The 26160-nt window shown below is 34.5% G+C and overlaps 2 protein-coding genes across 9 annotated transcripts in view; one reads left to right on the top strand and one right to left on the bottom strand.

Annotated features, from left to right (window-relative positions):
* Nucleotides 1-7261, top strand: part of LOC135195258 (zinc finger protein 845-like) — an 8896-nt gene extending 1635 nt beyond the window's left edge. Inside the window, exons 3-7 of the mRNA XM_064221518.1 lie at nt 1175-1249; nt 1766-2086; nt 2895-3010; nt 4247-4736; nt 7124-7261. Coding sequence (XP_064077588.1) covers nt 1175-1249; nt 1766-2086; nt 2895-3010; nt 4247-4730 — 996 coding nt within the window. The 3' untranslated portion in view covers nt 4731-4736; nt 7124-7261. The remainder of the gene's footprint in view (nt 1-1174; nt 1250-1765; nt 2087-2894; nt 3011-4246; nt 4737-7123) is intronic.
* The window catches only part of LOC135195565 (uncharacterized), a 332933-nt gene continuing 312928 nt past the window's right edge, over nt 6156-26160 (bottom strand). For 6 of the 8 annotated variants that reach the window (XM_064221846.1, XM_064221844.1, XM_064221848.1 and 3 more), the window contains 8 exons: nt 25515-25668; nt 18082-18111; nt 14422-14648; nt 11394-11553; nt 10508-10772; nt 9744-9906; nt 8608-8745; nt 6156-7308 (listed from right to left, as the gene is read on the bottom strand). In XM_064221846.1, coding sequence (XP_064077916.1) covers nt 7087-7308; nt 8608-8745; nt 9744-9906; nt 10508-10772; nt 11394-11553; nt 14422-14648; nt 18082-18111; nt 25515-25668 — 1359 coding nt within the window. In that variant the 3' untranslated portion in view covers nt 6156-7086. The remainder of the gene's footprint in view (nt 7309-8607; nt 8746-9743; nt 9907-10507; nt 10773-11393; nt 11554-14421; nt 14649-18081; nt 18112-25514; nt 25669-26160) is intronic. The other 2 variants (XM_064221849.1, XM_064221850.1) reach the window with 2 other exon arrangements.

The raw sequence follows: 26160 nt of genomic DNA, 5'->3' as shown, positions 1-26160 counted from the left end.
TACTTGCATCCAAGTTGCTGGATTATCATATTTTGGAATTGGTTTCTGGTTTTATTGATCTGTTTATAATTCATCCACTCATGATGTCCTCCTTTGTGTGAAATGTGAAGGTTTCTTTAGCCATAATCAGGGAGTTTTTGAATGGATGCTAAAATAGGCAAGGATGTGTTTCTTTCTCTTGCTTATAAGATCTGCCTATAATTATGTTCTTAAGCTTCAAACTACTCTTCAGCTAGTGCTCTGCTTTTATTCATAAACATCACATATCATTATACAGGTAGTCCCCGGGTTACGACGGGTTCGGCTTACAACGTTCTGAGGTTAAGGCGATTTTCAATTATATTCACCAGAAATTATTTCCAGGGTTACGACGCCTACAACGCTGATCTGGCAGCAGAAATATGACACCAAAAATGCAAAATAATCAATATTTGAAGATTTTTTTATGCAAAATGCAATAAGAATGCAGTTTACATAGTTATGAATGCACCCAAAGCATTATAAGTAAGGTTTTCTTAGGATTTTTGGTGATGTTCCGGCTTACGACGATTTTCGGGTTACAACGCGTCTCAAGAACGGAACCCCTGTCGTAGCCCGGGGACTGCCTGTGTAGTCCCCAGTTAATAGCGATCCGGTTTTATGGGGCTTGTCTAGCGCCATAAAATCGGCAACTAATGGCGCCATAAAGGGCCAAGTTTCCGTTAGGTGCTGATAATAGAGTTATAGTGCCATAACATACTTAACAGAGGCACCGTTAACCGAAACTGCGCCATAAGCGCTATAAATCGCTGAGTTTCAGTTAATGGCGGCTTTCGCTTATCAGCACCCAGCCGAGAAAAGAACCCCCCCCCCTCCCCGATAACCGGGGACTGCCTGTACTGTACGTAATACATATCTTAGATCTGGGTTTAATGTGCATGTAAATGCATGCCTAGAATTGCGATGACAATGAAAAATATGTAAAGTCAATTGAGATTGCCAGTACAGTCTTCAGTGTTATGAAGTGTTTACCAGATTTTTAAGTAAAGCAGTATTTTATGACTGCCATATAAATTAGACATGGTTTCTCATTCTCAGATTGGTCGTAGAACTGAAAAAGACAAGTATTAATGTTACCAAACTAGTTTTTGTAAAATTATTGTCACAGTCCATTTCACTTTATATATTCACCCAGGTGGAGCTTCAGAGTGCAGCGTACCTACCTCGACATTTGGAGGCTTTCCATAAAGGAGCATCTGTCACCCACAAGGTATGCCTCTGTAGAAGATGTCTTTTTTTAGTATTTTCTGTTTGAGGAATGCTAAAGTCTACGAAGGTCCCAAGAAACCTTTGACCCCAGTAACATGGTTTCTCTCTGTTAATTATCATCTCTTTTAATTATCATCTGTTCCCATTAGTCTTTGAAAACCTTGCTAGGCATCTTCTTTGACTGTCTTACTCTAGTTTTTACTTCTTGTTTACGAACAAATTCTTTTAGGCAGCCTTGTCAAAGCCCAAAATTTTGACACAATGATTTGATTAAACTATTTTATGAAATTAGTAATAGGTGAATTTTTTTCACATATTAGAACTCTTTAGTACTTTATTATATTACAGTTTGGTAAGCACTGTTTCCAGAGCAGTACTTAATAAAATAAAAAGGTTACATACTTGTACAGTTATTAAATTAATGTTTCCTTACGTCTTACACGGCAAGGTAAGAAAAGCAAAATTAACTACTACTGCATCTTCCATTTTCCCCTAAATTATCCATTTTCTGATGCAGGGTTCCCTATGTGACCTTTGCGGACGAACTTTCAGCAGGAAGGAGGCTCTTCAACGACATCAGGCTAAAGTGCACAGGATTTCGTACGGTACTCACCAGTGTGCCAAATGTGGACAAACATTTCTGCATACTTCCCTCTTGATGGAGCATATAAGGGCACACAGGGGATACCCTTGCCCAGACTGCAATAAGATTTTCACTTGTATGTCAAACCTAAAAGTGCACAAACAGACATATCACCAAAACAAAACGCTGTACGTTTGTTCCCCGTGCAATAAACGTTGGAGATTCCACGCAAGTTATACCAACCATATGCGAAAGGTGAGACAGTTATGGTTGCTGTAAATTATTATGTAAGTATATCATTACAATGTTTTTTATATGCTTCATATAGAAATTTAATTTATAGTTATAAGAATAATTTACTTGTGATAGCCTTAACACTAATGAAAGTGTTTACAGTTAATTTTTCTGTTCAGTTAGGAACTGACTCATAAACTGTATGATGAAGGTAAAGTTGAATGAGTGCTGTACTATTGATTATCAAACCTGTTACTTTTATTAGTCCCAAAACTCTTTAATAAAAACAAACCTCTATAAACAGTAACTCACCAAATGTGAGTTACTGTTTATAGAGGTTTGTTTTTACTAAACCAGAATCTTTTGACCATATAGAAAACAGATATGTAGGGGAACAACTTTTTTGCAACCTGAATTTTACTTCTCCTCCTACAGTCTTCATCCAAGAATTTCCATTGTCTTATGATCAGTCTGTAGGGGTTTGTATTTGATGTCCATTAATCAATTACCCTTCAGATGGTGTATTGGATTGTGTTTGCTGAGTATTGGTAAGGCTTTTGTGTTATTTTTGAGATCTTCATGTGTGTATATTCTTGGCACACATCCATCATTAAATTTGCGATCTCTACAAGTCTATTTTTGGTTAATCCTTGGAATGCCTTGTTTCCAACTACTGTACCAAAGGAAGATAAATTTATACAAGATAATAGTTTGTACGTTACAAAGTAAACAGCTTAAAGGCAATTTTAGATGATCTGTCTTTTTATAGTAAGGTGTATTTTATGTATTTATGAAGTAATCTATATTTTAAGTGATTTTGTGTTTTTAGGTTCATGGTGAAGCCCAGTTCAAGTGCCCAAGGTGTAAGATGTTATTTTCAGCAGAAAATGCCTTTGAGAGACATAAAGAAGTTTGTGCCGGGTTTTATAAGAAACCACCTGTTCCGTAAGTACAGTATTTTTAATCTTTTCCCTGAGGATGTTGTGCAATTAGAACCTCAAAAGGTCATTCGAAGATGCATATCTGCCCTAAAACAATGCACCCTGCACTTCAATCATTTATTCATATTTTTACTTATTTATTTGTGAATTCATTACATTTATCTCTTTTGTTTTCTAATAACTGATCTCCTCTTTCTGTATATCCTGGCTTCTTCTGTCATTTCTTTCAAATGGAGACGCCATATCTGTTTTAAGTTTGAATTTTAAATCAGTGGCCCCTGTGGACTTGTTCCATATAAATCAGGCTTATCTTCTGAAGAATGATAATGATAGTAATTCACAGTACTTCCACAATAAATGTATAAACAAGAAACAGAAAGTACATTCTTGACCACTCTTAAAAATTAAACCACTCTCTGGTCCAAGGTTGAAGTCTGCATGCAAATCAAGAAAACCATTTTAAGCTCAGCAAACTAATGCTTATTTAATTTTACAATTAAATGAACTTATCAGTCAGATGACTTGAAGATAACAACCAGTAATTTCAGTCCAAACAAGTTACTGTCTTCCACAGTTTCTTAGATACTTTTCTCTTACCTGTATTTCAGCTAACAGTTAAAATTGCTGTCTTAATCTACACAAGGATATTTACTAAGCCTCTACTTTCAGTTTTTTTGTAATTTAAGTTGTAATCTGCTTAATTTACTTTAAAGAGACCAGAAAAATACAGTATTCACTGGGCAGAAATACAGGTGGTATATTTACATTAGTCTTCTATCTCTTCATGACTTTAGAAGCTGTATGTTTTATAGTTTGTAAAGAAGGATCATTTGTAATGGAAAATGAAAGACCCATTAAAAGTGATTTCCTGCATTTGATTAAGGAAAGCTAAATGTGTTACTGTAGCATATTTTAGCTCCTTTTGTATCACTATAATTGTATTTGTTTGTGCTCAGAATACTGTAGTGTTTTCTGAACTTACTATTAAGTATTTGTTATGGAAGTGTGGTGTAGGATCTGTATGGCGAACATGTTTGTGCCAGAGATAGAGAATTTTTTGTAGAGTTGTCTTTCTAGCATTTAGTGCTAGTGATTTGAACATGGCAGAAATAGGGTTTGTCTAGATGATCTTAGTTGTCAAGGCATTATTAATATAATTAAATTGATAAAAGTAATATTGTAATAAGGTTCAATAGGTGATACCTTAACATTGTAGTTTAATTCTCATTCTGTATTGCAGGAACAAAAATCCACAGACTGGGGCTCCACTGAAGGGAAAGAAAAATTCCCTTTTGGTCTCTGGTGAAGTTGCCATTAGCACTAGATTGCCTATAATGGCTCCTAAAGACAGTGCGAATAACTATAATAGCAATCAGGGTAGAAATTATCTGCGTTTGAAGAAGGTCGTCAGGAAGGTGACCTCATCTGCAAAACACCACATAGCCTTACCATCGCAAGATGTTATGTGCATCGGAAAAAGGTCCAGCAAAGTCTTTAAGCATACAGAGATGTTGAAAAATGGCAGAAGTCACCACAACTCATATCCAGCCATAAACACAGGAGAAGTTTTAGTGCCATCAGCATTGAGCGAAAGTGATCAAGTACTAAGCTGTGGTGGCAGTATAAAAGCACCTGCTGAAATAGTTGTAGAAACTGTAGAAGATTTAAGCAGCGAATGCCAGTTAGTTATCTTAGTAGAAGATGGTAGTGATGAACAGAAGTGATCAGAGGTAGGTTGAAGGTGTGTTATGGTTTTTTCCCCAACTAAGTGCATATTTTTTAAGTTTTATTCCATTTAATATTTCTGAAAGTTGTCAATATACTGTAACATTCTTATATATAAAGCCATTTCAGTTTTTTCAACATTAAGCCATTTCCTAAAACAGGGAGTGGACCCCAAGAAGATGTACTCGCCCTCTTATCCTGAATTAGGTCTTCCTTACCTCCTTCCTCCCAGCACTTCTGAATTGTATACTTTCATCAACCAGTGTCATCCATTCTTCCCATACAACTTAATCATCACAAAACAGATCTGTCCTTTCATATTCATCCAGACGTCTTACCATTTATTTTCATATTTGTATACAACAAACAATTCATCACTACAAGCTCTGTCTTTCTCTTATTTGCATTCAACATCCACACTTCACATCCATAGAAGAGAGTTTGTTCAGCAGACCCTTCCTACATTCCAGGAACCTTGACTTCCTTCTTGCTTCACCTGTCAGTGACTCACCTCTTCTCTCATATTTGAAATCATAAGTATACTCACATGATTCTACTTCTTCCACTCTCTCACCTTCCTTGGTAAAATTCTTTCTTCCATCTTCCTAGGCCCAATTTACCATCATTTGTTCACATATGGTCTCAGCTTTCTCATGCAAGCATTCAAACTATGTAATCTGTGCAGTTTTCTTCACAATAGCCCCTTTTAGTACAGTTTTCCAAGAGCTTACCTAGCTTTTGGGCAAACGCAATAGCATAAAATGTCTTGGCCGTTTTAATTTGTATCTAGGGGAAAACTGTAGACGATGCTATTGAAATAGTGTTCCAGTATCTGGAAACACTAAGGTTATGGACATGGGCCTGATTAGGACATGGCTGCTGGTTAGCCTGGGATATTTTGGCCTTTTCTTTTATTCACTATATAGAAACTTCTTTACTTCTTACGTCATCATGACCTTGTATTTTAAGTGTATCTTCTTGGCTTTTTTCTTTGCAGTGTAAGGTTGTTATTGACTGCTTCAGTTGAAAAATTGTAGTGGTCTGTCAACTGTCAGACGATGTTAAGTGCCTGTTTTGCCATTCATTTCATAGCACATTAGGTATTTGCTTGACCAGTATTGAGATATATTTGTATCTAACAATCCACAAATCTTTTATGGTAGCATGAAGAGAAAATTAAGTGGAAAAGCTATTATCATATTCTACTGCACTGTTGCTTCAGTGCCATGTAGAAAACAGATAATAAGGCTTTAAGAGAGTAGCCCACAAGGGTGAACCAAATGTTTACTTGAGGTGCTTAGATTATCATTGTGGATTTATGGTCATAACTTTTAAGTTAACTAAAGACGCTTCAAAATTGTTTTCCCCAGATGCAATAGCAAAATAGTTGAAAAATATATTATTAGGATAGTAAAACGCTGATAATATTTTCAAATGTACATTGTTGCCTAAAAATCTACATGCAACCCAACAATAGTTTCAGATATTCAGTACTTTCAGATATTCAATTTCCACACACACATACACAATCCTGGAGACTGCGACAGCAGTTGACTACATGCATGAGATATAAGCAATTGTATCTACATGGTATCATTGTCACAATTCTTGAAAAAATATATAATTTACATGTACAGTTTTTTTTATAAAATGCATGTCAAAATTCATTCTAAAATTTAGAAGAGATTGACCCTTTAAAGAGTTTTAAAAGACAAAAGTTTTAAAAGACAAGAAGATTAATGAATAAGAACTAAGAGTATTAGTATAAATAAATAAATTATTAGTTTTACTTTTACTTGAAATGGAAGACTAAGGTATCAGTAACACTAGCTGACATTTTACAGAGTAAGTTAGATTAAGATACAGATATTATATCAAGTTAAATTCCAGTAACATGTCAAGATGACCTAAACAGAACTTTAGGTAACAATTCCAATCAACAGGTGTGAATTACTTCTGATTTCACCCAGTTAAGTAACAGTACAAAAGTTTTAAATTATTATAAGATACCATTTATAATTTGTGAGAGCTAAGATCATTTTATTAGATTTCTGGTACAGTATTGTTCTATATATGATAATTGAAATCTTAAAAAAATACATTAAATAGTATTACATAAACATTGTCTTGGGCTTGTCTTAAAGAATAAGATTTACCTGGCTTTATTTACAATTATGAAAGTAAACTATACAGTCATTTATGTACAATTTTTTTCAACCACAAATTTTCTAGCTGCAGTCATGAATTAGAAAAGCAAAGTTTAACGTTAAGCCCTGATGTGTCATTCTACTTTGATTTTCTTAAGCTATTCTATATAATACAGAAATTTATTGATGACCGCGCATTAGACTGTCTCTAGTAATCGTGTCGCAACTTATACGATCTCTTCCAGATTTCACACAGACAGACAGTAACGTGGAATCGATAGAAGATTGCGAGAGGCATAGATATATGGGAAATTATAGTCCAGGCCCATATGCCGTAGAAGTTTAACTGAGTGGGATGTGCATCAGCTCTTGAAGTTTCAAATGTGTTGATGGCCCACATAGCTAAATTGCAGACTAAAAGGAATGTTACCTGGAAGAAAAGAAGAGAATCTGCTGAAATTTGACATCCCTGGTGAGTTTATCAATCTGGTTAAACTATCAAGAGTACAACAATAGAATTAATAAAGATCACAGTACTTTATTCTGTATTGGTACTCTTAGACTTTGTCGATTATACAATTGTATGAAGTATCCTCATAATTTTTGTTGATCCAAGATTCCAAATCTCCAGCATTTATTAAGGTAAAAATTACTTTCCATTTATTTTCCGCCTTACAGAATGGTAAGGCTATTTCTGGTCTGTTTTGTCAATTTTGCCCATAAATTTTACAAGCTACCTTCACCTTCAAGTTGGGGTCTGACTTTGATTCTGTACTGCATCATTTTCCACCTTGTGACCCCTTGACAGACTTCCATATTGAGTATTACCCTCAAATCTGTTCCCAGTTTTGCTTGCCTCCTCATATAAGCATGTGAGTGAGCTCTATGACCATGTGAATGAACTAGTATCTCATTTCAACCAATGGTTTTCGATGACCTTTCATTTACTCCAGATTTTGTGGCCGAAACTGTCTTCTTGTAAAAGTGGCTCATTCTTGAAGTCTAGGTGTTCCTGCTTTGCCTACCTCTTCTGCAGAAAGTAACTTTCTCTTCCCAGTGAGGACCATCAGCTGGTACCTCCAAAGGACTGAATCTTGTTGTGATATATTAGCAGGTCTTAGAGGAAGTAGAGTATTTCTGTTATCTTGGAGACACACTATGAAGCAGTTAAGAGAGCAGTATGGAGAGAACTAGGCTACTAGTAAATAAAAATGTCCCATTAATAGAGAAAGGAAAAGCTTATAATGACTACATAAGGAAAAACATTGGTGCTGAAAAGAAATATGTTTTGGAAAGCTGCAGAAGAGAGAGGTAGTATAGTACCTAGGGACTGGAAAACAGACTGATCTCAAAGATTGCACTGGTTAGAGAACATGTGAAGAGAAGGGATGAGGAACAGTTGCTCAAAAAGCCGTAGACAAGGAATCAGCAGGACAAAGACATGTTGGAAGGCCCAGAAAACTACAGATGAAGGCCTGTAGACCTGATGGGAGTTCAGGCAGAAAGGACACTGAACAGGAGAGTGGAGAGAAATGTTAAGTTCAACCCAATGAAGGAAGATGTTGATGTTAAAATGCTTTATTATGATGAAAATCAGATTGCTGATGGTTTTTAAAAATCTTGTTCATTTTTTATCCCTGAAAAAATTATAATTTGCCAAGTCATTTCAAAGTGGTCCTTATTTTTGCAAATTTAAATGACTGTGAAAAAGAATTAAGCATAATCTTACCATCTCTCTTCCAGGTTTGCGTTGAAGTTGGTCCTGGTTGTAGCAGCAACGTCTTGAAGCATCCAGTACAAATATGGTTTGTAAAGTTGTTTGCAGGAGGGTGACGATTGATGAGAGTAATGGCAGAATCAAGTTGTCCTGTAAAGTATTGGATTACTATATTAGAAACTATATAGTATACTGTAAATTTCTCTATATATTTTTTGATGCTTTTGTGTCTAATAGTGTCTTTTTGAAGTAGGCAGTCCCTGGTTTACGGCGGGGGTTCCGTTCCTGGTGGCGTGCAGTAACCAGAAAAATGCTGTAAACCAAAACGTCATAATAATAACGGGAAAGAATGGGGTTTATGGTACCATAAGAGCCATAACCAGGCGACTGCCTCTATTAAGAATCCTAAAATTTAAATGGGTATGTCTAGCCTATTATAAGATGTTTTCTTTAGACTTACTATATGTTTAATTGTCAAAAATATTTCTGAATATAATTTATAATAAAAATCATTTTACACAAAACTCTTTATCTATATTTTTGCAGGTGGCACAAGTGTCACAATATCCTTGCCTTTTTAGTACCTTAAATAGTGAGGAGCTGAAGCAATTAAATCAAACCTCAGTCTTTACAGATTAGGGGAATATGCTAAACTACTAGTGCTTTGACCTCAGAATTGCAGCACCAGAACAGTCATAACCATTATACAACATTATACAACATATTTGTGAACAAAATTCTTTCATGACAATACCTTTCTTCTGATACTAAATGTTTAGTCCTGTACATTGATAAAAACAAATGTTCTTTCTTTAGTCCCTCAAATCCATTGTCACCGTCTTTCACAGTATGTAAGGAGTAACTTGAATGAATTTGGTTTGGATAATAAATTAAGCACTACAATGAGAAGTGCCTCAGTGGCATGATCGGTATGGTCTTGGCCTGCCACCTCGGTGGCCGTGAGTTCGATTCTTGGGCATTCAATTGAGGAGTTAGAGATGTGTATTTCTGGTGATAGAAGTTCACTCTCGACATAGTTCGGAAGTCACGTAAAGCCGTTGGTCCTGTTGCTGAATAACCGCTGGTTCCATGCAATGTAAAAACACCATACAAATAAACAAACAGACTACAATGAGATTAGAACTTACAGTCATGGTGAAATGTCCTCCGATGACAGTGAATGAAGTGTAAATGTAGACACCACTCTGGGCGATAAGGAGCAGGATGTTGTCAAGCTCAATATCACCCTCGGGAATAAATTCCAGCTCTCTCATCTGTATCATTCCTATTATAACGGTTATACTGGAAACTCTGGAACATTTGGAAAGGTCCTTGTTAGTATAACTGGAAGAACCACTTTGGTGTTTGTAAATATCTAACTATCAAACACAGGTTCTTCACAAAGAGGTTAATAGAGATGCTTTTGTCATCTAGTAATTTCTCATATGATAAATTCACCACTTGCTAGATAATGCAGGTTATTTTACTGAGGAAAAATTAAAATTAGATATTCTCTAAAATGAAAATAAAAAAAAATACAGTAATCCAATTACGACTGTTTAACAGACAAAATAACAGTACAGTGGTCCCCCAGTATTTGCGGGGGATGTGTTACCAGACCCCCCGTGAATAGTTAGAACCTGCGAATAGTTGGAACCTTTATAAAAATGCTTAAAACCTATTTTGTTAAGTTAAAATTCAAGACAAATTTTTATACCTGGTTTTTTTTTAATAATTTTATCAGAAAAATTTCATTTTATGATGAAATTGATTAAAAAAACAGGAATTTGTGGATATTTCTCATAGAAAAATACCGCAAATAAGCAAATTTTCCACGAATAATGCGGGGAAATGTTCCCAAGAGAAGTCTCGAATACGGGTGTCCACTGTAGTACATAATGACTCTACTTACCCATAAACTGATAATTCAATAATATTAGCTTCTAATATAGCAACTTCTTTATATGCTTCATTATTGATAAGCACAAAGAAGAGGATGAGGGAGATGATTGTCAGGACAAGAACCAGGATTCCCATGAACAAGCCACGATTAGCGTGGGCACAATCCACAGAGTAATGATGTCTGGCTTTGCGGGCTATGTACGTGGAAATGTCAGAATCGCCATCGCAGGCTACTTCTGGCTTGTTGATGTTTTTCCAGATTACATACAGCACACCTATGGATGAATATGGAAAAATTAAAATACTGTTATAAAACTTCAATATAATGTAGTTTAGTTCTTCATCTGAGGAAGCTGGAGAAACCTCAGTATGTCTCTAAAAGACAAACTATTTAAGTCCCTTATACTGAGAGTGGCCAACAGACCAACTCGGTCTCATACTTTGTAGCAAATAATGTCTTTGTAGTGGCATGTTTCACATAAGAACACACAGCAATGTACCATAAATAATCCTCCATGGGCTTAGAAAACAAAAATGCTCCAAACTTTACAATGAGGGTTGTAGTTGCTATCTGCTACTTCAAGAGATTCCATACCTAAGAGATTGGCTTTGTAGTTACAAACCACCAATTCACTTGCCTATTTTAAGTAGACGTTGTCTCACCAAAGTTTACAGTGTTCTTTCAGTCTTTATTTTTGAGCCGATATTAAAATGTCTCTCCTACCATTTAAGAAGCTATTCATGACTGGCTAGATGTACCATGACTGTTAGAAAGATAATGTTTACAAGTTTCCTGTAAATTCATAAGGAAAACAGTTTTGGATTTACCCAAGAACTAGAGCATCAGTCAGAATATATATGAGATTTTCAGTTATTGTACTAAAGAAATGACTTACCTGCACATAAGAGTGAGTACTCAATGGTGCATGGAAAGAGGAAAGGAGAGGCTTCATCTACTAACTCTCCCATGAGGTCTGAGCGTCGGCACTCGTAAATGCTCAGAGCTTGTTGGTTTGCTCCTCTGCGCACAATGTGGTGATGGCTGGTGTTTGCAACCTACAGTATAATAAGAGATGGAAAGATTAATAAGAATTTCTTGAAACTAAGAAGGTAACTGTGCTGTTACTGGCTTATAAATTGAATAACTTGACTGCTTTATTGAACCATACACGTGCGTATACCTTTTGACATGAATTGTAAAAATCATCTGATAAAATACAGTGTAATTAATTTTTTGTGTATTATAAGCATTTTCAGTGTTTATTTTTAGAAAAAGTTGCAAATGTTGTCTATTAAAAAAGTTAATTAAATTACCATACATAGCCTAGTGCACAACACTAAACATAAACCTGGACTTTATGAATTCAGTAGCAGTATCATTACCAGCAAGAGTTTGTTAGAAAAATGTCTTAGTACTGCAATCCTTGAGTGTAGGTAACAAAACAATCTAAAGAATCAACTTAACTCTATAAAATGATTACTATAGGATTAACAGATTGTTATTCATAGTTATATTTATAGATGTAGCTCATTTAATACAACCAGTCAATTTTTTATTGTACCAAGGGTATTTCTGATCTGGTACAGAATATTTTGCTTCCATAAATCAAGTTATAGGAAACCTTACAGTACTTTTTCCTATGTAAACAATCTGAAATTACTGTAGTTTGATAGTTCTTTTTATAAAATATTTTCCAAACATATCAAAGTAACCTGGAGTATAGAGAATGAGACTTTTGTCACTATACTATGCAAGCACTATACCTTAAAATTTCCAAAGCAACGTGCAAAATAACTTAACTAATACATTCTATAGCTTTAACTATCGAGATCCCTGTATGAAATATACATTAAACAGTTCTTGTCCAGTTTGCCACTAAATGACAGGTGCTGTTAACTGATGACAGTTTTCTGAGCAAAGATTGTACCACCTTACAGAAGATTCTTTTTCAGAAGCATAAAAAATCGTAACTCAACACCTTAAAGTTGAATAAAGGCTTAACAAATATTACAATTAAAGATAATTGGTCTAAAACCACAATGCAGAGACGGCATAAATAAGAGGCGGCATGGTGCAACAGTTGTAAACCATCCAAAGACGAAGGCAAGGCTAATCTACAACTTAAACGTTTTTTTGTCTAATGATGAAATTCTGACCATCCTTTAGTTGCTCTCCCTTCACTCATGATAATTTATGTATACTACCATCTTCCTACTAGCAGAACTGTAATGTTTTAGTCCATCTTGAGAATTTCAGACATTAGCTTCATTCAGCTGAATACGTAGTTCCAAAAGCATTCTTGACCATATGTCCTTATACGTACAATGAAAATATTTTTCCTTAGAAATTATAAATACCGAAGCTCATACTATTTTGAACCTCAGTGGTTTTACATTCAACTCCTAATTATGATACACAATCAATAACATTTAAGTTTAGGATGCAGTTGACCCCTGCCTATTCCCAGTTCTGGATTCGCAGACTCACCTACTCACAGATTTTTCTATGGAACATATATGGTAGTCCCCGGGTTACGACGGGGGTTCCGTTCTTGAGACACATTGTAAGGCAGAACATTGTCAAAAATCCTAAGAAAACCTTACTTTTAATGCATTCTTATTGCATTTTTCATCAAAAAACCTTCAAAAATTGATTATTTTGCATTTTTGGTGTCATATTTCTTCTGCCAAATCAGCGTTGTAGGCGTTATAACCCTGGAATATGTGTCGCAACCCTGGTAATAATTTCTGATGAATATAATTGAAAAGCATTGTAACTTTGGAACGTCGTAACCCGGGGACTTCCTGTATTGTTATTACAGCATTAAGTATTTTACCAAGACGAGTGAATCTCGTAGGGCTGAATCATGAGGTTTGTCTAATAAAATTTAGATAAATCGTAACTTATGATTCAATTCTGAATGAGCTGCAGACATTTCTAGCTTTGAAATTCCTAAGTATCAGTCACTTTTGTACCATGGAAATGAACTGTCCTTTTAACAGATAATGTCCCAAATACATAAAAGGTATGGGCTTCAAATGATCTCAAGTAAGTGTTGTTATTATTTTCATTATGGCTAGATTCCATCTGTACGGTGAAGTATAATCAGCACTTCAAACAAAAATTACAGTAGACAGTCCCTGGTTTACGGTGGTCTTGTTCTGCGGTGCTTGGCTCACGGCGCTGTTAGCCTGATTTTACGGTGCCGTACCCAGATTTACGGCACTTACACCTCAGTATGGTGCCATAAGCGCCTTTTATTCCATTATTATTACTATGATGATGTTCTGGTTTACAGCATTTTTTGGGGTTAAAGCGCGCTGTCGGGAATGGAACCCCTGCCGTAAGCCAGGGACTGGACTGCCTGTAGATGACTACATTAAATCAAATATTTCTTATTTCAAGACATGCAACAGACAATCAAGCATCAATGCAATGAAACTTTTAGGGAGCAGATCATGATCCACTCAAATCTATCAAAGAACTTCCCAACACAATAATGCAGCATTCCAAAATCTTCCTAATTTTTATTTTTAAACCTCTCATACTGCTTATAAATCTAAACTAAAATCTATTAACATCCCATGGCTAGAGATATTTTTCAAGAAAAAACTTGTAGTAAACGGCTAGACAACTATTCAACAAAATTTAGCGCAACTACCAAGTGTGGCGTCTAACCTGTGTTATACTGTAACTAAGAAAAAGGTTTTCCTGCTAGTATCATGCAACCCATTAACATATAAAAATGCTATAACACCTAGTCATGGCCAGAGTGCTATTATCAGTCATTATAATGCTAAAAATGACATGAGTTCGAGCAACTTAAGGATATTACTATAACCACAAAAAGCTGAAAAAACTGAAAATTCATGTTTGAGAAACTACCATGCACACTTAAAAAATATACCTCTCCTTTATGATACCTGATGGTAATGTACCTGATGAATATCGTGTGGGTCATAAGTATGGTGGTCTGATGTATCATTTAATAGTACATGATCTGTAATATTGTCAACTGAAGGACCATGGTGATCGGTATCGTGACCTAAGACGGCGGTGTCGGTATGATGACCTGTTCCGCTGGCTCCATGATCACCTGCTCCATGATCACCACCACCACCTCCGTGACCTCCTCCGTGAGAATCAAACTCTGTTTTGTAAAAGATTTTATTAATTTGTAGATTTGTTGTATCTGAATCATGTTTAAACAAAGAAAATCTCTTGCTGCAGTTGAGTCTATTACATCTTGCCACTTTACTTTACATTCATATTTTTTTTGCTGATTTATTGGTTTAATGTCCTGGTGCTACCTGACCACATGTAATAGTGAAGCAGTTATGGGTTGGCAAAAGTCCTCAACTGCTTTTTGGGCAGTGCAGTTTAAAGACATACCTTCTTGCTGCATATTATAGTCGCTTCATTTGACAGCTTTTCACCTTCCAGTATCTGTGTATACAGTATGCATCTGATTATTTCATTAGTTTTGTAACAGTGACATTCCACTTGTTGTATTGACTAATCCTTGTTATTTCTGTCTGTAAGTTAATGGCACAAAATTCAAATATATTTTATGTAGAGTGCATTTGCTTTCTTCTCTTTCCACATTCAAGCCATCTTAATTTATTTGCAGCCCTACAAAGCCATATCTAATTTCAATTCCTGCATTTACAATATAATCCAGCACACTCCAACCATGAATCTCAGGATGTTGCCATTACATCTTTTCTGAATCTCCTCCAATTACTTTTTAGGTGTCCACATATCCACTGAAGCAAAAGTCTTATTGTATATGTATTTCATGTTATGCTCTGTTTATTGATACCGTACTTTACCGTTATCTCGGCTGTTACTAATTCTTTTTATAATGCTTCCTCAATTTTAGCCTCTTGGTCCTGTATCTTACTAGGGCCAAATAAAGTCTCACCTAATATCCATATCTTCCAAATTATCATTCAGTAGAATTTCAAAGTATGTATACTCTATCCATCATTCCTGCCTTACATTTAAATGGGTCCATTTGCATACACAGATAAACTTGAGTGAGTATCATCCATATATCAAGAGAGTCTGTTTTCCAGATGACTAGGCTTGTTTTAGGCCCATACAGTAAAAATATCCCCTTGAATTGTGGCTGTAGATGCCATGGTGGGAGCTAGGACTTGGTTGGCAAAAAATTGGAAAGCATAACTTTGAAAATACTGACCTGTGCTGGCAGAGAAAGAGAGTATGAAATGGTGGCTCTCTCTATAATTGGGAGAAAACATTATGCAAGGCGATGGATAAGTACGGCACTTGGCTCCATCAGAGATTCACTTTCTAGAACCATGAAACCATGAATTTAGATGATTCTCATTACTGGAATGTGAAACGATGGTCCATTGCCAAGATAAATATACTTTTTTTTTTTTTTTTGCTGCTTCACTAATACTAATGCCAGAAGGTTATATCACCAATAAGACAATCTGTGAGTCTGACCAGGCTTTCCAACCAATAATTTGAAGATTTTCTCTAAAAAAAATAAGATTTTGTAATTTTTTCAGGATAAATTTTATATCTGATAATCACTTATGTTTGGAAGTTTCAATCATTCAACAAAAGAAAATGATGGCATTAACCTTGAAAAAATAAAAATATGGCATATGTGAAACATTAACAAAAAGTCTTTGAATGAAGGATAATACAAATTTACACATTCCAATAACTACACGTAAACAAAAGAGGATTTTATGATAACTAGGAAAGCAGAATGTGGGTTTTAGAACAAACAAAACAAACAAATCAAGAGTACTCTAACAAGAAAGAAAACTAAAGCCAATTGAGAAATGCTGAAGAATTCTGTTTTTAAAGTAGTTTTACTGAGCTACAGTTGATATTCTTTAATCAAATATATTTTCACAGCTTGATTAATTATAAGTTAGCATCAAAGTAGTATTTACAGTTTATAATTCTGAAAAAAAAAAATCAGTACATTTATGAATCATATCAATGCAACTGTACAGATTCATTTTATATAAGAATCAGCGTATGTGTAATATTCCAACATTTAGAGACTAATTTGCAATAAGCATATCTGAACATAGTTGACAAACATAAAAACCTATTTCAAAACATAGTTTATGAACAATTACTTTAAATTAAAGGCATATACTTTATACGTAATGTTCTAGAAATATCATACATACTACTGATTCATTTTCAGCAAGCATAATTTTAGGGTTTCAATTCAAAAGAATTTATTAATATACAATTCCTTTTTGATTATCTGCATTTGTTCATTACATATTGTTCACATTAATACCTAATTGAATATATGCTCAAGTGAAAATACTTTACAGAAGTTAGGTGTTCGATACATAACATTATACTTAAAAATTATATTTCTAATGAAAATTCAACCTTTTTTAATTGTTTTAGCCTTTTAGGGTCTACACTATTCCAAATTTTATCTCTTGTAAAGACAGCTTCAATCAAGCATCATGAGAATTTGTGTTGCAAATACACAGAATACGAATACAAACAGAAACTGCAAAATTATTTAAAGAAAATTTAAACTACAAATATGTCAACAACAGCCCAAGTCTAAAATTATGCCATCAACTGAAACCATCAAATTTGGCTTGTATACCTGACCATTATACGTGACTTATCTTTCTTACATAACTAGCACTTCTTCCTAATTTACTTGGTACTAATGATAAAAGTGAATGATGTGCTTTACTTTCTTTTGCATGATGACTGACAGATCATGCTGATCATAACCAAACTGAGAGTTTAACCTCCTCTGGAATGGTACGTTCAATAAGAATGCTATCACTTTTCTAAAACTCTTTCTGTTGAAACATTTTAATTTGTTAAGTAACACTCTTTACACTGCAAGTGTCCTGTTGCAAAAACTCCTCATGTTGCTGATCCTGAAAATCCTGGAAGACTATTTAAGGTTGCACATTGTTAGTTAGAAATGAGATTACGTATACATACTATACTATTATTACAGGAATACTGTACCAGACTACTGTACAGTACAGACAAATGATCACAACACCGTGTCATGTGAGATACGTGAACAGAATGATGTAGTTCATGAAACAAGTGCTCGGTTATCAAATACCCTCAATCAAAAGCACTTCTACTTAAGTCATTTCATTTTCAAAAGCGTCAGGAGAAGGACAACTGCTACAACTTATGAAGAGATGAGCCACAACCAGAAAAAAAAATAAAAGCCATTTTCATAATGCACATAAAATTTAAGGTTGTCGAAACCAACACCCATGGTAAGGCATGCATGATAAAATAAGCGATCTTTATCAGTCATGAAATTTGCATGAAGAATGACCTAGCCATTAAAATGCGAAACGCATGTTGAAAAAACTGAAAATAGATTTGAAAATCTGACAAATACATTATGATATGAAAAAAAAGAATAAGTACAATAATAAATAGGGATGTTTTCTCCTTTTTCAAATTAACACTGAAGTAACAAACCCATTCACTTTTTGCAGATAAAATCTAAAGATCACTTAGATCACTTAACAGTTTTCAAACCATCACCTTTTACCATACAATATACAGCAACAAAAACTTACCTCCGTTAATGATTTTAGCCCAGAGATTTCCTGGAACACAAGACTGTGATGTTTATACATGAAGTTTTCTTTATTTTCTTCTTTTAACATACTCAAAGGATCGATATGCAGGTTCAAAAGTACAGCTCTTGACACATTTTCAAAGGGAGAGGAAAAATAGCTACATGTGAACTATAATACACAGTGAACAGTTCCAGTGCAAATGTCCAAGAAATAGGTAGAATTATTCATTGCCTAGAGAGAACCAGGAACTCAATGACTCATGTATGACGGAAATTCTTAACTCATTGGAATGTCAAACTGCAAAAGTTTCTAACATAAGTGTAAATGTGTAAAAATGGAAGTAAATCTTTCAGATCCCGCCAAAAAATGATTTAAACTTATTCTGATCTTCCAATATGAACAAGTCTTGAAATTCTGGTCCCCTCTCACTACTTTTTCTTTGAGAGCTGTACATCTGTACTATTCAATGACCTAGCTTAAGAATCAGTGAATTCTTACAAAAATCAATTCTAAAATTAAATCTTACATCAACACTGGCCAACAGATTTTTCATAATCAAGCCTCATTCACTTTAATGACATTCCAGTTCCACTGTCTTTTAACGTCTACGTCCATCACAAAATGACAGACTACCAACTCTGTGATGTAAAGGTGCACACATTAAAATCTCCTACTATACTATAATAATGAGAGCCAAACTTTTAATTGTTGAATAAACCATCATTTTAAGAAAAAAACAAGAAATTCAGCAAAAAACAATTTGACTTGTGCACACACTTACATCAGAGAGCAGTATATCTATTCTTTTTACTGTCATATATTTATACGTATATACCTTTAAGGACTGTATTTCAAATGTCCAACAAATTTGTATACAAAGTCAAACATTGTTGTTTTCCTGCCTTTAATTTACCCCAGAACCTACTTGCTTATCAAGCTTAACCAGTACAATTTTCATCAGGCATATCACATGTTACCTCCAAGTGTATACAACAATCCCATATCAACTGTAAATTTGCATAAATGGTATATTTTGATATGTTCCACAAATTTTCTAAATGGTATACTGTATTCACTCCTTCTTGAGCACTACCATGTTCCAACAGCACACACCAGATTCCCAAGGACTGCTGCAAGTTTCTGTAAGCACTGATTTCTGGGATGAGGGTGTCAGCCTCAAGCTCACAAAACATAAACTCTATTTATTTAATAAATCAAAGCTTATAAATGATGGCAAGCAGGTTATTTCTTTATGCAAGTTATGCACTATTGATGCTATGCATTGTATACCTAATTTGAGCCTTAATGCAAAACATGTGGTAACATAAAATCAATTCCAGAAGGTACTACAGGCAACCTCATCACACACAAGAGCTGTAAGTGTTTAAGCCCCAGAGACGTCAAATCGGTTAAAGTCGTCTCAATATCATTTTTCTTTACCACTTCCACCTTTCGAGATATGCTGTTTGCTATTTTGCACAGACCTTACACACCTAGCACTGATGCAAGTCCAGACTAATCAAAACTCCAGTCTTCTTTTTAACTGTTGCAGGTCTATCAGGACAAAAGTAATCCAGCTGGAGGATCTAATTTTGTTCTGGAGTGATCAAAGGTCATAATGAGATCCATGTTAAAGGATAGAGGCTACTCCAAATTTAAATTCACAGCATGAAACCATAAAGGAACCAAACCTCAACTGCAACTTCATAGAAAAAACTGACTCAACATTCACAATTAAGACTTTCCTATCCTAAAGTGTCTTATATCTAAAGTTAACTCCATAACACAAATACTACTTGCAAGAGGAAAACTATTACACTTGATACAGGATTCTTGTAATCAAAACTAAGTACAACTTGTTTTTGCAGTTTCATGCATTTAGTTAAGTTCATCAAAGACATAAGTCATGCTTGGATGTTAATACTTGTCACTTTATACTACTCATAGCATCCATGCCTTGGATATAACATTCTTCGACTAGACTACATCTACCTCGTGTACATTTCACACTACATACGTGTACGTACTGGTTTTCCTACCCTACGTAAGTTCTGGGGAAATCATCTTAGCCATCCCACTTCAGAATCTCACTGTGGCAAAAGCAATAGTGTATATATATACAGGAGGAAAAGGTGAAAGAATAGTGTTGACCAAATGATTATGTGCTTAACAAACTTCTTCTGATGTATTAAAAACATAAACAACTGGACAAACCACTTTCTTTCACAATATATATAGTTTTTAATACATGATTATTTAAAAAGCAATTTACATCACAACAAATTACACACAATTCAGCTTTCATAACGCACTTCAGAGTACTCTATCCATGCTCAACTTCTGTGGAAACCCCTAAATCAACCACAATATCACACCAAAATTAGGTATTTGTAAAACTGTAGTACATATTCATTCTCTTTGTCCTTTTCAGAATGGTAACAGACGAAGCACTAAAAATACACTTGCAATGCCTTCACAAATGGTATCGCAACATATCACCAGAGCATATCTCTGGGCAGTTTTTCATAAAGGTTTATGAAAATAATAACTTCCTAAATCTGTCGGTGCCTTTTACAGGACATGCTAAACACCTAAGATAGTACTATCTTTTGTAATTCATCATGTCATATTTTAGTAGTTAACTATTTCCCACTGAGTTGCCATGCATTTTCATTAAATTTTCTAAACTGCATGACACATCTAAGTGAGCTAACTGTTGCTTTGAGATTGTTTCCTTTGGTTTTTGAAAACTGCCTAATTCAGTTTAAAAGTTGTTTTCTAACCATAAATATTTTCTTCTCCACTGTATGCATCATTTATAGTTAGAAAATTACTGGCATCAGATTTCCTATAGGCAAATCCTGAACAGGTGTCAAAATTTGTATAGAAAAAAAAAAACAATAGTACGTTCTGCAATACTGTTTACAGTAAATGGCCAGTAAGATAACATTGGATTGTTTCTATGCTGCAGCTAATACATAGTCAGATGTTGCATGACTTATACTGTATATAATATTTTATCTAATCACTTGATGAGTTTTTAAAGCTTAAGAAATTTCATAATTCTATTTTGCCAGTTCTGGCTCTGGGTAGTATTATGATTTCTTTCATAGAATAATTGCCACTGTAAATTTCGACAGGACAGGTATTGATATGCTGATCAGAATGCATGTTTATTCCAGTTCAGCTACCCTACCAAACCAGAGCATTCTGGTAATTTTTGACATGGTTATATTCTAAAAAACCTTATCAAAGCTGCTGAATAAACTTAAGTTCTATCATAGTCTTAATGAAATGCCTTTTCAAGGTTCAAAGTGTATTTTCGTAGCAGTGATATACAGTATGATACTCTACCTTGAAAAGGACATTAATAAGTTGTAAGCACTGTACTGTTAGATATAAATCACTTACACGGCTTTAAATATATATATTGTGAAATAAAGTTATGGGAATGAATTTAGAACAATATAGATCCTTTCTAAATGGACATGAGGTTGTTATATACACATCAAAATGAGCCAACACTGGAATACTTGACAATATAAGACTAATTTTCTATGCACTACATCACTGTCAACATAGCAATTTCCAATACCAATTATATTTATGTATAAATTCAATAGGATTTTAAGAGTTCTGTCTGATAAAGCTATTAAATACCATAAAAATACCTGCAGTGATTTTCACCAATGAGTTAGTCTACTCGTAATGGTCTACAACCAAGTCTACTGAAGTCTTCGATGATACTTTTCCATATTTCCATCTTTATTATCCAGTCATTATTCACTACACAACTGATAAAACTTATACTGTTTCTATATTATAATTTTCATACTCTGGTCAACGATCACTACGTATGTGACTGCTAAATATGATATTTTTTCAATATTTCAGTTTTCATTAAAAAATCACTAAACAATTGCTAAACAATAGAGTCACAGAGCATTCAAAGCACTTCCGAACAGTTAGCTTACTCGAAACCTGAGGAATATCCGTGAGGGCATGTCCCATGAGAATTCACTCTTTAGTTAGGAAACACTTAAATTTTCTTTCTGTACTTCACTCTTCATTGCCTAGCTCTTCAGGCTGTCTGTTCCTTCTGTTCCTTCTACTATGACAGTATGCAAGTCTTGACATCTTTCTCCTAAACCATAAATTGTTGGTCATATACTGAATGGCTTGGATTTTTCTTCCACAATGGAAAAGTTGCACCAAGTAAGTTATGTGAGCAATGCAGTATCCAAGAGCTACTCCAATAGTTACTGGCAATGTCTACAACAGTTAGCATTTTGAAAGTCAAAGAGATATCAAGAAGTACAGTGATGATAAAGACAGATGTCAAGAAGGGTCAAAAAGATATCTTCATTGCAATGAAGCAGAAAAGCTGTAAATCTGTCATGCTTCAAACAGGCAGTATATGCTATAGCACTATACCGATTTTGAGAAATCTTTAGGCAAGAGGTATTGCAAAATCACCATGAGGAATTACAGACACTGTAAACCCATGCATACGTTTTCTATATTGGGTGTAGTGATAAAACTGGTTTACCTATAGTATTCTGTCCTTCACCATCTTTTCTTGACATACTTCAGGATAAGAAATTTGTAATTAAAAATAAAAAAAACATAAAAAGATGGCATCTGATGCAATTCTGTTTTGCTATCCATAAAAATTCCTGTACATATTATGTATTTAATCATTAAAATCATATACCATCCAAAAATATAACGTGGTCATTTACATCAAGGAAAAAACTGATGTCATTTACTGTAATCTAACAGCAATCTATAAATTCTAAGGGCTCCAAAATTGATATGAAAGTCCTGAGATAAATGCTCTATAAAATATATAGAGCATACACAAAAAATGCATCTGCAGTAAAACTGTTCGTCTCAAACATCTTGAAAAATTTTAGTTTCCTCGATAACTATCATCTTTACAGCTTCATTTCATAAGCAAATTCATAAAATAATTCTCGATAAACTCTACATCTTTTTAATGTATGCAAATTCTCTATATAATAAACTGCGGTATTATAATTATCAAGGCTAGGCCCTTTTGCCCTTCACTCTTGTGCATAAAGGTGCAGAATTCTTACTGTCTCGGGCAATCTATCTCACATTATCACCACAGTACAATATCTTGAATATTGTTATGCACATAGTAGAGCTCTTTAAATAATCAACATCTGTGTACAAAGTGTGTTTAAGCAAAACTGTATTTATAATTAGCCCACATTCATGTTCTTCATCAATCCCAATGACTTGTATGTATTCCCAATTGAAATCAAAATCATCTTCTGGCTAGCAGCATTAAGCAAGTGCCTCATGGGCACCACACAGTATCAATATTTGTGTCTTGCCTCTTAGCAACAATACTACTGTTTTCCTAAACATTAACTATTTCACCATTTTCTTTAATTGTGCAAGTGATTTATTTATTTTTACTAGTGAGAAAAGTAAGCTTTGATGAAATTATGGGGAGGGGGAAGAGTTTTTCACTGCCAATTGAGCAGAGTTTCACCACATTTTTGTTGCCATCTTGTATGGTACTTAGCAGAAGGATATATGTATCGCAAATATGTACCTTGTTAATTTAAGGGGGAAAACTAAGATTTAAAAGAGAAAGCATGTTTTTCCTTGACCTGTGTTTATGAGCTGGTTACCCTACACTTTAGTTAACCACTGATAATTTCTCTCATAACACTTTTGTGCTGTACTAGATAGCTGAGTGTACCTACTCTTCACTTTGTGTACATTTTACACATTTGACAATGTATTTATATTTTAATTTCCTGATTTAGTGATATTAGCCAGAATTTCACAGCTGTCTTTCTAACTGGTGATGGATCTGCAGGCTTGGGAAGACACACTATAGACCAGACAAAAGACAGAACCATCCAGGTATTCTATCAGGGCTCTCAAGAAGTATGATATCTCAGCCTGAGCAGTGAGGCCAGGATACAATCTAAAGGTTCCACCTAATGAATCCCTGAACTTCTGACTCGAGCACATTCACGACACTTTCTTGAAGATTGGCACTCAGCCTGGTCTCTTCCTCAATATAATCTTTAGTAACAGTTAAATGTGTAGTACCTGGTTCAACCGAGGACTGGCAGTCACTATCCTCATCACCATAGCACCATTTTTCTCAGTTAATTGTTCAAGCTACATAAGAAGTGAGGTTCTTTGCTGCCCAGGACCTCAGGATCCAAGAGGGGCATGCAAAAGGCTATTGGCCAGCTGATGCTTTTCTTTACAATTGAGAATGACTTGCTTAGGACTCGTGAAGACAATATACGTAGGCTAATCAATTAATAAGTGAAAAGTTTGAGTGAAAAAATTCATTTTGCCCAAAAAGAAATTATATATTACGCAGAACTAAAAATTAATAAAACTTTGTATTACAAAGCGACGAAAGTGCTTAGAGATGATCATATTAGATGATGATTTATTGGCCTGTGGTAAAGTGTACGTCTTACTTTAAGTAGTAAGAATGCATGGATGTGTACATGCAAAAAATATCAGTAAAAATTCATTTGGTAGAGACAACTAATGTTGTATATTAATTCACATCCTGCATAAACACTGCTATTTTGGAAAATGTCCAACAGACTTTACAAGTACTACACAGCATATACGTAATGCCTGACCATGCCTCTGTCACAAGTTAAAGCAGATTTTTGTCAGCTTTTGTACCAAGTCATACCAAGTCGTACGATTGTTAAGCAGAGAATAAATCTTTGGTCATTAGTATGTTTATCAGAAATGAATAAATCTTTAGTTGGCCAGTCAATAGCATCCAAATCACAAATAATATATCAAGTACTTGATAACATATTCCTATACATTCCTATACTTAGTATAGTTAAATAACTGGTAGCTGTGATTTCTCATGCAAATGATTTTCAGAGCAATGACGTCGGAATGACATGATCTTTAATGAAAATTATATCTAGAAACTGTTGTATTTGGTTAAATTATCAAATAATAATCATAAAAATGACTAGAAAGTTAAACTAACTACAGGTTTCCTATTTCTCCTTCTATGAGTACTACACTATAAACAGTACTACTATTATGAGAAAGTTTTGCATGTAGTAAAGCTTATGAAGCCCAAAGCTACACCTGAAACAAAGAGCATTGTATACTATGTAAAGAATGAAACTGAAAACAGTTGATATCAAAAAAGTCAAAAAGACTTGTCTACAGAGCACAAATGTTTTCTACTGCAACAAAACTACTACATATAGTACAGTATCTAGTAATGAACAAGAAGGTCAGGAGTGCTTTAAAACATTCCAGTAGGAAGGGAAGTGATGGTGATCAAAATAATGTACAAAAACTACTTGAACTGAATGTATGCACACTACTAGATGTATCTGATGAAAAAGCCATGGTATGGATGGGCACAAACAATTTAAACTTACCTGTACCACCATGATGGCCACCAGGTCCCAGTGTCAAGTTTATGATCTCGTGCTTTGTCTCCTGAACCAAAACATTCAGCCAAATACACAAGTTGGTTCCAATCATATGCATTAAGCCAAACCTTGCAATGATTCGATGGCGACTGATAGCAACCTGAAAAATGTTGTGTATGAATTAATCAAAAAATTCTCTGGAGTGTGGAACATTCTCCCTGAGGATTCCTAAAACAATTCTCCTTCTAGTATTTTAATAATTTACCTACTTACATTTTCATCTATTTAATTACTAATCTGTCCATATAATTTTTACTTTTCAATTAGCTGCAGTCATTACTATTCACTACACAACTGATAAAACTTGTACTATCACTACATTTTGATTTTTATACTCTAGTCAATTATTACTGTGACTGCTAAATATAATATTCTTTCAATATTTCAGTTTTCAATAAAAAATCACTCAATGACCGCTAACAACAAAGAAAGTCACAGAGCATTCGAAGCACTTCAGAACATTTAGCTTACTCAAAACTTGAGGAATATCCGGATGGGCATGTCCCATGAGAATTCACTCTTTAGTTGATTGACAAAATCAAGAAGTATTTATAGTAAATGATGTTGCAATACCATGGGACACCAGAGTAGA

This window comes from Macrobrachium nipponense, chromosome 16, assembly GCF_015104395.2.
Source record: "Macrobrachium nipponense isolate FS-2020 chromosome 16, ASM1510439v2, whole genome shotgun sequence".
NCBI lineage: Eukaryota > Metazoa > Arthropoda > Malacostraca > Decapoda > Palaemonidae > Macrobrachium > Macrobrachium nipponense.
Note: the sequence above shows the minus strand (reverse complement) of the source record. Positions and strands in the feature narration are given on the sequence as shown.